At 36.1% G+C, this 13784-nt stretch overlaps 1 protein-coding gene across 2 annotated transcripts in view; it reads left to right on the plus strand.

The window, feature by feature from the left end:
• VWA8 (von Willebrand factor A domain containing 8) overlaps positions 1-13784 on the plus strand; it is a 631595-nt gene that overhangs the window by 401610 nt on the left and 216201 nt on the right. For both annotated transcript variants that reach the window (XM_077158362.1, XM_077158361.1), the window contains exons 25-26: positions 2341-2546; positions 4383-4534. In XM_077158362.1, the coding sequence (XP_077014477.1) occupies positions 2341-2546; positions 4383-4534 (358 nt within the window). The remainder of the gene's footprint in view (positions 1-2340; positions 2547-4382; positions 4535-13784) is intronic.

Raw genomic sequence — 13784 nt, forward strand, 5'->3', positions numbered from 1 at the left:
TGCCAGGTCTTACCAAATTTCTAATATCTAGCCCAGTCCTCATTCTGACTAAATTCAGTACTCTTATATTCAACTCTCTATTTAGCATCCATATCTCAGATTTAACATGTCCACAGTGAACTCCTGATCTTCTGTCTTAAATCTGTTCAACTCATAGTCCTTTTTCATCTCAATTGATGATAACTCCATCCTTCTCAGGCCAAAGCCTTAAGAGTCATCCTTGACATCTCTCTCTTATACTCTGTTCCATCTATTGGGAAATGTTATAGGCGCTATCCTCAAAATATAGTCAGAAAGACTCTATTTCTTATCACCTCCACTTGCCACCATGCTTATCTGAGTCACTGTCATCTCTCAACAGTAATCTGTATTTTACCATATTAGTTCCTAATATGACTGCATACTTCCACACTTGTCCTGTCATGAACAGAGAAGGGTCTAAGAGATCATCCTACTTTCAAGCTAATGTATTAGCCTGCCATCATTTCATGGCAGAAGATACTAGACTCCTGAGTCAGAAACCTAGGACAAATTATAATCCACAGCAAAAGCAGTAGCCAGAGTATCAATAGCATGTGTGCTGGTTGAAGAAGAGCCATGAGAGCATTATAATAAGGGAACCTTGAGTTTAGGCAACCTGAATCTAAGCATGCCTTACTTACCTTTGCTTCAAACAGGCACTGTTCCTCTAACGTTGTTTGCTATACAAATCCAAAGGCAATCAGTGACATTGCTCACAATATGTGCAGGGATGTAACAAACCCATGGAAAATTTGTCTCCCAGAACACTTATGCAGTTTTTTCTCAACAGAGCAACACCCACACATCTCTTTAAACTCTTCCATGGCTTTCCATTTCACTCTGAGTTTAAACACGTCTTCAACAGTCTAGAGTGCCCTATACGATCTGTCTCCCACATCCTCTTACCTTTTTGCCTTTGTGTACTACACTTCTCCCCATCACTTACTCTAGTCCAGCATATTATTTATTGCTTTAATAAATATGTAGTAACTAATAAAATACTGTCCCTTGTCATTCTTGAACATGGTTGGCATGCTTGCCTTAGGGTCTTTGCAAGACTTGCACCCCCTGCCTGGAATGTTTCTCCCCTAGATAGACCCATTTGCCCAAAATGTCACCTTCTCTTGAGGGGCTTTCCTGACTAACCTCCCCCACCATCACCATTTTGTTGGCACGTAGAAGATATTAAGTAATTATTTGGTGAATGAATGTATGACTGAGTGAATGAGTGAGTGAAATTAGTATTAGTGTTAAATTTTATTTTCAACAAAAAAGACAAAAGCTGTTCTTTACCTTTATATTTGAACAGGTTAGTCTTTAAAATTTAAATTTGAAATTTTTTTATTCAATTGCTTTAATAAGTATGTAGTAACTGATAAAATAACTGTTTGAACTGTTCGTAAGTCAACATAAGATTGTACTGTTACCTGACTAGATGTTCTGTTTTTCTAAAATGAGCATAATACATGATACAAATCTATTTGCTTTTAATTCCTTTGATCCCTATTATCTTGGATTACAAATCAGTTGAATTATATGAACCTTTGTTATGAGAAATTCACTCCTGTTTTGAGCACAGATTATTTTTTTTCTAGTGCGTTTTCGGTTGCCTAAATTACAGATGAAATATTTTATGTTTCTAAATTCCTTTTTCTTTTTAATTTAGACAATGTCTCTGCAGGTTTACTTTTCCAAAACTAACCTTTAAAGTACGTTCTAGCAGTCTGCACAAAATATAAACTGCTTAGAGAATGATGATATTAATTTCCCCTCTTTTAATATACATAAAAAAGCATTCATGTGAGATAGATGTATGTAATTTCTGAAGATATTTGAGATTTAAATTAATTCAGAAATATGTAAGTTGTATTTTCCCATTAATATAAAAAGAGTAAATTGTCAAAGCTGTGTATGTTTGTATGTGTGTATTTTAAACAATAATGATAAAGGTCTGAAAGAATGAATATATCCAGCTATTAATACAGGGTGTCTATGGGGAAGAGAATGGGATTGGCAAAGACATGAGACATACTTCACCTTTTTACTCTGTATTTGAATATTTCCTAGGAGCATGTGTTCATTTTCACAGAAAAAAAATCCATGCAGAATAAACAGCACGTCACCCAGTTTTCTTTTGTTTTAGCTGTTTGCTATGTTTTCTGTACCGTCATGAGTTGGATGTACTTCCTGTGCAGTTTTACACATATAAAAATAGAAATGATTTGGGGAGTAACCAATGGCTTTTAAACAGCCACTCCATTTTTTTCTTGGCATTATAATAGATTAGCAGCATGCTCAGTGTGAACCTTTCTCCTTTAGGTGATATTTTTAGCTGCCATGCAGTTGATAACCCCAAGCCTCAGTCGGAACTTGAGATGCTCAGACAATATGGACCAAATGTGCCTGAGCCAATCCTTCAGAAGCTTGTGGCTGCCTTTGGAGAGCTGAGGAGTTTGGCTGACCAGGGGATTATTAACTATCCTTATTCAACCAGAGAAGTTGTCAACATAGTCAAACATTTACAGGTATGTCACATAGCTGTACATCAAGTTTCAAAGAATCCATTAATCTTGTTTTTTCAGACTGCATAATTTACGTCAGGTATTATAATTTTTATAAATGTAATTATACAGATGACATAGTATAGAGTGTTTGTAACCCAAATTCTAAATCTTCAAGGCCAGGGAACATTAGCTGTTTGGCCTTTGAATTGACTTTGGTAAAGTTCTATGTCATGGCTTTTACCAAGGAGCTAGGAAATTTGGTGATTTTTTTGTTTTTGTTTTTGAGGAGAAGGCAAGGGAGGTAAGACAGTTTGGAAACTTTCCATTTTATTGTTCAACTTTTTATAACCCGTATATGGAATTTGGGTAAAAAATATTTTCATTGTGAAAATAAAAGACTTGACGAAAAAGAGAGTAGGAATTAATGGTATTGATTATATATTTCTGCATAATTTAAGAAACTCTTACAAGAAAGAGTAAAAGGGCAGAAGAATGAAATTCCTTCTGGTCATGGACAATGTTTAGTCTACCTTGGTAAAGAAAACAAAACTACATGTAAATTCTACTTATATAATAAATACTGCTCTCCAAGCTGCAGTCACAGCCTAATGTCTCTTGACCTCTGCCCCATTCCCAATCCTCAAGTTAAATGTGAAAAGAAAAATAGAAAGCCTTTTTCTGCTTATAGAACCCTGATAACAATAAATCCACTATAGTTAAGCGGTTAGTCACCCCTTAACTGAATAATTTGTAACATTGTTATTAAAAAGAAAGAGAGGCGGGCCGCGGTGGCTCAGCGGACAAGAGTGCTTGCCTGCCGTGCCGGAGGACCCCGGTTCGATTCCCGGCCCCAGCCCATGTAAAAAACAAGCAAACAAACAAAATATAATAAAACAAGAAAATGTTTAAAAATGTTTCCCGTTCTTCCTCCCTTCCTTCCTTCCATCCTTCCTTCCTTCTCTGTCTTTCCTTCCTTTCCTCCCTCTCTCTTAAAAAAAAAAAAAAAAAAGAAAGAGAGATAAAGGTACATATGTATCCAAACTATTCTTAAAATGTTTAGGGGAAAAAATGTATACATTATTTGGTAATGTATGTAATTGGAGAATGGATATAAAAGAATATATATAAGTTGTATATATATAAAAGAATATATAAAAATAAAAAGAATATGTAAAAGATATTCTTTGTGATATCCTTGCAAATGTCTCTGTAAATTTGAAGTTATTTCAAAATAAATCATTAAAAAACATTAACTCCCCAGTAGTCCAGTTCCTCCAGCTCAGATTACAGTGCCAAGTGAATATTCAGGCAAAGCCAGTAAAGGATCCACAGGGCACCACCAGTGGAAATTTAGCTGTAGCAATATTTGCTTTCTTCCCCTTCTCCTCTACATTCCCTATTTCTCAACTCCCGTGATTTTTAATGTTCTTCTTTGCTTCTCTTCTTGTTCCAGTATGTTTTTTCACTTACACGTAGAGCTGTGACTTCTCAAAGAGCTTCTGAATATATACTCAACACTGCTGTATTTAGATAGCATTTTTAAATCTATCAATCTGATACATATTTTAAAGGCAGGAGATTTCAGACAGTGGAAGTTAACTACCACTAGAGCCTGAAGACTGATTTAACATTTGAGTTAAAAAACTGCCCCCTCTCAAATTCTCATATTTATTTCAAAAATAAAACAGTGTTAAGTTATCTGACTAAACACTAAAAGAGGAGAATGTATATATTCCTACTATCTGGTTTTCTGACAAGGCCTGTAAATTTCAGACAGGCATTATCAGTTTTTACAAATCTTTATTAAATTGTGCATTTTACCATGTTTTTAATTAGGATTTTTTTTTTTTAATGCAGAAATTTCCCACTGAAGGTCTCTCCAGTGTGGTTAGAAATGTGTTTGACTTTGACTCCTACAACAATGACATGAGGGAGATTTTGCTGAACACTTTACACAAATATGGAATACCTATCGGAGCAAAACCTACCAGTGTGCATCTGGCAAAGGAGTAAGGCAAACTCACTGTTGATAAAATACATTCTTGAGCATTACTCTTCTGATTCTTAAATGCTGAGAATTCCTAATCTACTGTTATACCCCATTAATAAACTCAGTTGATATAGAAATTGCTTTTCACTAAGAAACTATTCAAATATAATTTGCTATTTGCTGGCTGGTTTTCAGTAAAATAGCATTATTTATAGGCCGAAAATTGAGAACTTCAGTTATTTTGAGTGTCCCATGAGTAGATGTAATGTAATCAAATAAAGGGAAATATTTGTTTCTATAACAGTCTCTGTCCTTTTGTTGATTTACTATGGATTTCATCATTTCCTAATCCAGTGGAAAATCATGCGCAAGCATGAAAACTACATAAAGGATGATATACATTCCGTTAAGAAGATTTTTTTCTTAATGTCACCATATTTTTGTGATAAGTTTGTTAAATTTCTCTTCATATTAACTTAATAGATGTTTGGTTACTTACTTCAACTGGATAAATCAAAGGGGTAATGGGAACAAACAAGTTTGATTTTCATATGAGCCAGTTACCTGCCTTCTATTTTGTAACCACAGGCTACTTACTTAATAGTAGTTAAGAATCTTGCAAATACATTGTTGATGAGGAAGAGAATTGATAGAATTTCTATTCAGTAGAATTAGTGAGTCAGTGCAAATTTACTGTATCACTGGAAAAACAGTTTGAATATGCATAGCTTACTGAAAATGCATCTAGTGCCATTTTTGTCTACAAAAAAATATCATAAATTCCCAAAGGAAAATAATTACTTTTAAAATAAATTATTATTCAACTTCAGTCTCTCATAGGAGGCACTCTCTACCTCATTGGAAGAGCTTCTTAATATAAATTAATGATTGGTCCAGCAGTATGTGTATGTATGTATTACATCATGTGTATACATCCTGACTATACACTATTATTTATTTATTCTTTGAAGTCATTGTAAACACTTGTCAGAATATATACCGATAAAGATAAATGATTAAATCATCAATAATTTCTTACAGAGAAACAAATATTTCCCTTTTATGGCAAAACACAAAATGGAGTTATGTTAACAATTATCAGTATTTTGGTTTATATTATTAATGAGTGACTAAAGTTTTCTCAAGAAGAGTAACTTGGTATCAATTGCTAAGGCATACACATTTTTTTGTATAATGTATTTTACTGGTTGACTAGCAATCCTTATGGGCATTTTGCAACTAGATTGTTAATTTAATGGGTATAGCATATATTCTAAATTAGAAAGTTCAAGAAATTGTCTTTAATATGGAAGCTTTTATTAGTCATGTTTTACATTACTTTTTTTTATTGGTGAAGTTAGAGGTTTACAGAAAATTCAAACAGAAAATAAGAAATTCCTACATACCATCCCTCACACAGAGCTTTACATTAGTATGGTATTTTTGTTAAATTTATGAAGCAATAATATAATAATTATGCTTTCACCTATAGTCCATATTTTACATTAGTGTCCGTTATTTGTGTTATATAGTCCCAAAGATTAAAAAAAAAAGTTGTCGACATAAATTTCCCTTTTTAGAAACTGAGAGGTGCAGCCCATCCAGAAGGTAGTGTAGTTCACAGGAGGCTTGTGGTAGAGTTGCCATATGATCTTATAACCCCACTGCTAGGTATATACCTGCAAGAGTGGGTACAGGAATGGACATTTGCACCCTGGTGGTGGTGGTGGCAGTGTTTGTGATTCACAATGGATGGAGGTGGCCTAAGGGTACAATGACTGAGGAATGGCAGGGGGAACGGTGGTGTTTACGCCAATGGACTCCTAAGCCACTGCAAAAAGGAATGAAATTGTGAGACATGCAACTAGATGAATGAAACTTTAAGGACAGTATGTTGAAGAAAAAGTTGTAAACAAAAAGACAAATATTATCGTGCCTCACTCATATGAATTAACTATATTATACAAACTCAGAGAATTGAAGTTGAGAGCATGGGTTATCACGTTGGGGTGTATTGTAAAGGGTCCTAGATTTGTCAGCTCTTACAGCAGTCACACATATTTAGGAGTTGTAACTGATATTTCTAAATTCTGAGACACTGAGCTATTTATATATAACCTGGTCATTCTCTGAAACTTTGGTACTTATATGATACCTGGGACTCAGAGGTAGAGCACTGAAGCTGTAAAAGTCAGCATTACCCCACTCAGCAACTTGTTTAAAAAGCTGAAAAAGTGATCAGATTATGTCTAGAATATGAACAAAGATGATCTGGATAGGACTAAGATAAATCAGTATTCTGGGTAAAGAATGATATGGCCTCTGTCTTCAAATTTCAACCTCTGTGTGAGACTAAAAGGAGAGGTGTTTATGTGGCACAAAAATTATATTTTAGGCAACATGTTATCTAATTTAACTGGTCAATTTACTTGAACACCATAATTACACACAATCTTGAAAAAGGCATGAGATCTTGTTGGTTTGTGCAAGTTAGTGTGATGCCCAGATCTATCCCAGAGTAATTTTGGCAGAAAAGAAAAAAAGTATTTGCAAAGTCTCTGTGGGGGACAGGGGAGAAAAGAGTAAATATTAAACTTTCCCATCTGTGCAATTTCTGATATTCTTGCAAGCAGTGGAGACAATAAATTCAATAGGCTGAGCCCTCAATCTTGGGGCTCACGTGAATGAAGTTTATTCCTGCAAAGGAGAGGCTAAGCCTACTGATAATTATGCCTACTTCCCAGAGAACCTCTATTGTTGCTCAGATGTGGCCTCTCTTTCTAAGCCAACTTGGCAGGTGAACTCACTGCCGTCCCCCCTACATGGAACATGACTCCCAGGGGTGTAAATCTCCCTGGCAATGTGGGATCTCACTCCCAGGGATGAACCTGGATCCAGCATCTTAGGAATGAGAAAGCCTTCTTGACCAAAAGGGGGAAGAGAGAAATGAGACAAAATAAAGTCTCAGTAGCTGAGAGATTTCAAACAGAGACAGAAGGTTATCCTGGAGGTTATTTTTTTACTCATTCTATAGATATCCCTTTTTAGTTTATGGTGTATTGGAGAACAGTACCCCACTCCTGGTACCAAAATCTATTCTAGTTTGCTAGCTGCTGGAATGCAATATACCAGAAACAGAATGGCTTTTTAAAAGGGGAATTTAATAAGTTGCTAGTTTACAGTTCTAAGACCGAGAAAATGTCCCAATTAGAACAAGTCAATAGAAATGTCCAATCAAAGGTATCCAGGGAAAGATACCTTGGTTCAAGAAAACTGATGAAGTTCAGGGTTTCTCTCTCCAGTGAGAAGGCACACAGTGAACATGGTCAGGGTTTCTCTCTTGGCTGGAAGGGCACATGGCGAACACGGTGTCATCTGCTAGCTTTCTCTCCTGGTTTCCAGTTTCATGAAGCTCCCCAGAAGGTGTTTTCCTTCTTCATCTCCAAAGCGCTGGCTAGTGGACTCTCTGCTTCGTGGTACTGCAGCAGCCTCTGCTCTCTCTGAATCTCCTTTCTCCAAAATGTTTCCTCTTTTATAGGACTCCAGTAACTAATCAAGACCCACCCAAATGGATGGAGACATGCCTTCAGCTAATCCAGTTTAACAACCACTCTTGATTAAATCACATCCCCAGGGAAATAATCTGATTACAGTTTCAAACATACAGTATTGATTAAGGAATATTCTACCTTTTTGAAATGGGATTTTGATTAAAACATGGCTTTTCTAGGGGACATACATCCTCTCAAACCAGCACTTTCTACCCTCTGGACCCTAAAAAAGACATATTTTCCCCATATACAAAATACATTAATAACAATATCAGAAATCCTTAAACCATTTCAGTAGCAATACAAATGAAATACAAAGTTAGAAGCAGTACAGACTCCTATCAAAGTTAGTTACAGGCGTGGTCTGTTCTAAGGCAAGGTTCTCCTCTGGCTCTGGACCTATAAAAACTCGAAACAAATTATTTGCTGCCAACATACCAAGGAGGAACATTCATAGGATATATATATCTATCCTATATATATATATATATATATATATATATATAGGATATATATATATATATATATATAGGGGCTTTTGAAAGCGGCAGTCCCACCCTTTCCAAGGGTCTACGCAGAGGCCTGCCTCTCTCTGAATGCAATCTTGGGAGACATTGGGGAGACCACCTTTCTCTCAGCTCCACCCTCTCCAAGCATTGAGGCCGCACCCGGGCTCTCTACCGTCTCCAGGGCACACGTGACTCAACCCCTCCATGTAGTGGCAGCCAGGATCTCCCCAAACCCCAAGGAATGTGCTTCACTCTCTCCAACGCCTGAGATGGCAAGACTCTTCCACTGCAATGAGGTGGAAGGCCTTTGGAGCAAACTCACCCTCTCCGTGAGCTTGGGGGGTCTGTTCTCCTGACCCGAGGCTTCCTGACTTCAGACCTCAACCTCCATAGTTTTGCCTCTGAAGTTATTTTTCCTCCAGTGTGTCCCTTCTCTCAACCCCCCAGTCCAGACTGGCAGTGGCTCTGTTTATATAGGTCCCACAGCACTCTCATTGGCTTTCTATGCAGAGTCCTTGGATCGTGCCCAACAGACATAAGGAGTTTCCACAAATCCTTCCTGGATAATTCCATATCTGATCCTGACTTTCTCTAAAATGGCTGACTGATTCCATATCTGGCCAAATCCTCACATGGAGCACTATTCTCTGGGGTCTCCCTGGAAGCCCAGAATTTTCCAGGACATCAATTTCTAGTTTCTTTGTACCCAAGAGTTCAGTTTTCAGCTTATCTCTCTCCTGTCACATTTCACTATAAGCTGTGAGTAGAAACTAAGCTGCACTTTCCACATTTAATTTGGAGATCTCTTCTGCTAAATATCCAAGTTCATGGGTTTTAAAATCAGCCTTCCAGCCAAAGCCACTAGTCAATTTTCCCAGATTATCTGCTATTTTAAAACAAGGATTGCCTTCCTTCCAGTCTGCAATAGCACATGCCTCATTTCTATCGAGAGCCTTGTCAAGTATCTTCAGAGTTGATGTTTCTACCAACAGTCTTTTCAAAGCATTCTAGGCCTTCTCTATCAGCCTTCTCACAACTCCTCCAGATTCTTCCCCTTATCCATTTAAAAAGCCGTTCCAACATGTTTGGTATCTATCTGCAAACTGCAGCAGCACCCATAGCCTAGCCTTGATTCTTGAAGAAGACTGTATAATTATGTAGCTTTTACAGTGTGACTGTGTGATTATGAAAACATTGTCTGATATTCCTTTTATCCAGAGTATGGACAGATGAGTAAAAAAAAAAAAAAGGATATAAATTAATAATAGGGGAAGATAAACTGTAAAAGCTGAGTAGATTGAAATATTGTGGGTCAGTGAGAGGGAAGGGTAACGGGTATGGGATGTATGAGTTCTTTTTTTTTTTTAATTTTCTGAACTGATGCAAATGTTTCTAAAAATGATCATGGTCAAGAATACATAACTTTGTATATATGATGATATTTGTGATGATATTTTGAGCCACTGATTGTATAATATGGTTGGACTGTATGTGTATGGATATTTCTCAGTAAATATATTTTAAAAATAAATTTTTTAAAAATCATGAGAAAAAATTTCCCCTTTTATCCACATTCAAATATGTAATTTGGAAGTGTTAATTACATTCACTGCCATTCATTACCCAAACTTTTCCATCACCCAAAACAGAAACTCTGTTCCAAGTAACTCCTCATTCCCTACCTCCACCCCAGTCCCTGGAAACCTTTGTTCTAGTTTCTAATTCTATGAATTTGCTTATTCCAATTATTTCATAACAGTGAGCTCATACAATATTTTTCCTTTTGTATTTGGCTTATTTTACACAGTCTTCAAGATTCATCCATATTGTCACAAATATCGAAAGTATATTCCTTTGTATGACAATTATTTTTCATTGTTTATGTATACTACATTTTGTTTATCTGTTCATCTCCTGATGGACCCTTGGGTTGCTTCCATCTTTTGGCAATTGTGATTAATGCCACTGTGAACATTAATATGCAAATATCTGTTCGAGTCCCTGCTTTCAGTTCTTATGGGTATACACCTAGAAGTGGAATTGGCCGTTCATAAGGTAATTTTATACTTAACATTCTGAAGACCTGCCAAACTGCCTTCCACAGTGACTGCACCATTTTATATTCCCATAACAATGAACAAATGTTCCTGTTTCTCTACATCCCTTCCAACATTTGTAATCTTCTGCTTTTTAATTGTAGTCATTCTAGTGCATGTGAAATAGTACCTTGTGTTTTTTCTTTTTAAAATTGTATTGGTAGGCTTATTGATATATTCACATACCATATAATCCATCCAAAGTATACAGTCATTGGTTCACACTATCATCATATAGTTGTACAGTCAACACCATAATCAATTTTAGAACATTTTCATTACTCCAAGAAAAAAATAAAAGGGAGAAAACCCAAAACCCCTTATCCTATACCCCTTATCCCACACTGTTGTTATACCCTAACATCTGTGTGGAACATTTGTCATTGCTGATGAACGAATATTAAGATATTACAGTTAACTATAGTCCATAATTTGCAACAGATGTGTAGGTTTCCCATATACCACTCTGTTATTAACTCCTTGTAATAGTTTCATGCATTTGTTTTACTTCATGGAAGAAATTTTTTATATTTATACTGTTAATCAAAGTCATTTTCTACCACAAGATTTAGTAAGTTATACAATTGTCCCATGTTATAATCTCTGACTTTCTTTCTGGTGACATATATGATTCTAAACTTCCTCTGTCAACCACATTCACACACAATTCAGTAATATTAATTATATTTACAGTAATATGCTGCCATTATCTCTATCCATTTCCTCCCATTTAAATTCCACCTAGTCAAAAGTTCTGCATATCTTAATCAACTGTTCCCCATTCTCTAGCTTCATTCTATCTCCTGGTAACCTATATTCATGGTGATTTGATTTGCATTTTCCTAATAACTAATGATGTTGAGCACATTTTCATGTATTTTCTTTTTACCATTTCTATATCTTCTTTAAAGAAATGTCTGTTCAAATCTTTTGCCCATATTTGGGTTATTCCTCTTTTTGTTGTTGAGTTGTAGGATTTGTTTTATATTCTGGACATTAAACCCTTCTTGAATATGTGGTTTCCAAATATTTTCTCCCATTCTGAAGGTTGTCTTTTTAATTTCATGGTGAAGTCTTTTTTTTTTTTTTTTTGGTCCATGGTCCGGGAATTAAACCAGGGTCTCCTGCATGGAAGGCGAGCATTCTACCACTGAACCACCCGTGCACCCCACAGTGAAGTCTTTTAATACCCAAAAGTTAATTTTGATGAAGTCCCATTTTTCTCTTTTGTTCCTTATGCTTTTGGTATAAAGTCTAAGACACCATTGGTTAATATTAGGTCCTGAAGATGTTTCCCTATGTTTTCTTCTAGGAGTTTTATGGTTTTTGGTTCTAATATATAGATCTTTAATCAATTTTGAGTTAATTTTTCTATGTGGTGTGAGGTAGAGGTTTACCTTCATTCTTTCTCATACAGATATACAGTTTCCCCACCACAATGTGTTGAAGAGATTTTTTTCCTCAGAGAGTACACTTACCACCTTTGTCAAAAATCAATTGGCCATATGTTTATTCATTCATTCACGAACAATGAAGTCCCTCTGTGTGCCAGGTATGATCACTGACTACACTACTTTGCTTAAAACCTTCCATGACCCTCCACCAGCCAAAACAAGGTCTATGATCTGGGCACTCCCCACCAAAACCCCTTCCATGTCATACCCACAGTTTATACTTTGCCAACACCAAACTGTTAGTTATTCCCTGGTCACTAATTGCTGTCACTAGCTTCTCTTCTGTCCCCCATTCTTGGATTGCTCTCACCCAAACAGCCACTCCCACGTTCACTTGTTGAACTCTTCCTCGTTCTATAAGACTCAGCTCAGGAAATACCTCACCAGTAAGCTTTCCCTGACAGACCCTGTGCCAGTTTGAAAGGATTTATATACCCTAGAAATGCCATGTTTTAATCTTAATCAATCTTGTGAAAACAATAGTTTCTTCTAATCACTAGTCAGCACTATAGGTTGGAAAGTTGATTAAGTTATCTCCACAGAGATGTGACTCAATCGTGTTAAGCTTGATTAGATGGAGACACGTCTCTACCCATTCTATGTGAGTCTTGATTAGTTTATTGGAATCCTATGAAAGAGGAGACATTTTTGGAGAGAATGCCTTTTGAGAATGATGGGAGAACAAGAAGAGTGATGAGAGAGCAACAGAACAGAATCATGAGAATGATGGGAGAACTATAGAGTTCACCAGCCAGTGACTTTTGGAAATGAAGAAGGAAAACACCCCTGGGGAGCTTCATGAAGCAAGAGGCCTGGAGTGGAAACTAGAAGACATCACCATGTTCACCATGTGCCCTTCCAGCTGAGAGAGAAACCCTGAACCTCATGGGCCTTCTTAAACTGAGGTATCTTCCCCTGGATGCCTTAGATTGGGTATTTCTATAGACTTGCCTTAATTGAGATATTTCCACAGCCTAAAAATTGTTAATTTGCAACTTATTAAATTCCCCTTTTTAAAAGCCAAAAAAAAAAAAAATCAATTGGCCATAGATGTGAGGGTTTATTTTTGAACTCTCAGTTTGACTCCATTATTCAATGTTTCTGTCCTCATGCCAGTACCATGATATTTTCATTACTATAGCTTTGTAATAAGATTTAAAATTAGGAAGTATGAGTCCTTCAGCTTTGTTTTTCTTTTCAAAAGTGGTTTTGGTTATTTGGATCTCTTACCCTTCCATATAAATTTGATGGCTGGCTTTTGCATTTCTCCAGAGAAGGCTGTTGGAATTTTGGTTAGCATTGCTTTGAATCATAAAATCACTTTGGGTTGAATTGACATCTTAACAATATTTAATTTCCCAGTAAATGACCATGAATGTCCTTCCATTTATTTAGGTATTCTTTGATTTCTGTTAACAATGTTTTGTAGTTTTCTGTATATAAGTCCTTTAGAGCCTTGGCTAAATTTATTCCTAGATATTTGATTCTTTACATTGCTATTATAAATGGAATATTTTTCTTGATTTCCTCTTCTAATTGTTCATTACTTATGTGTAGAAACGCTGCTGATTTTTGCATGTTGATATGGTACCTCACCATGTGCTGAATTCATTTATTAACTCTAGTAGCTTTGTAAAAGATTTTTCAGGATTTTCTGTA

Source organism: Tamandua tetradactyla, chromosome 4 (genome assembly GCF_023851605.1).
Source record: "Tamandua tetradactyla isolate mTamTet1 chromosome 4, mTamTet1.pri, whole genome shotgun sequence".
NCBI lineage: Eukaryota > Metazoa > Chordata > Mammalia > Pilosa > Myrmecophagidae > Tamandua > Tamandua tetradactyla.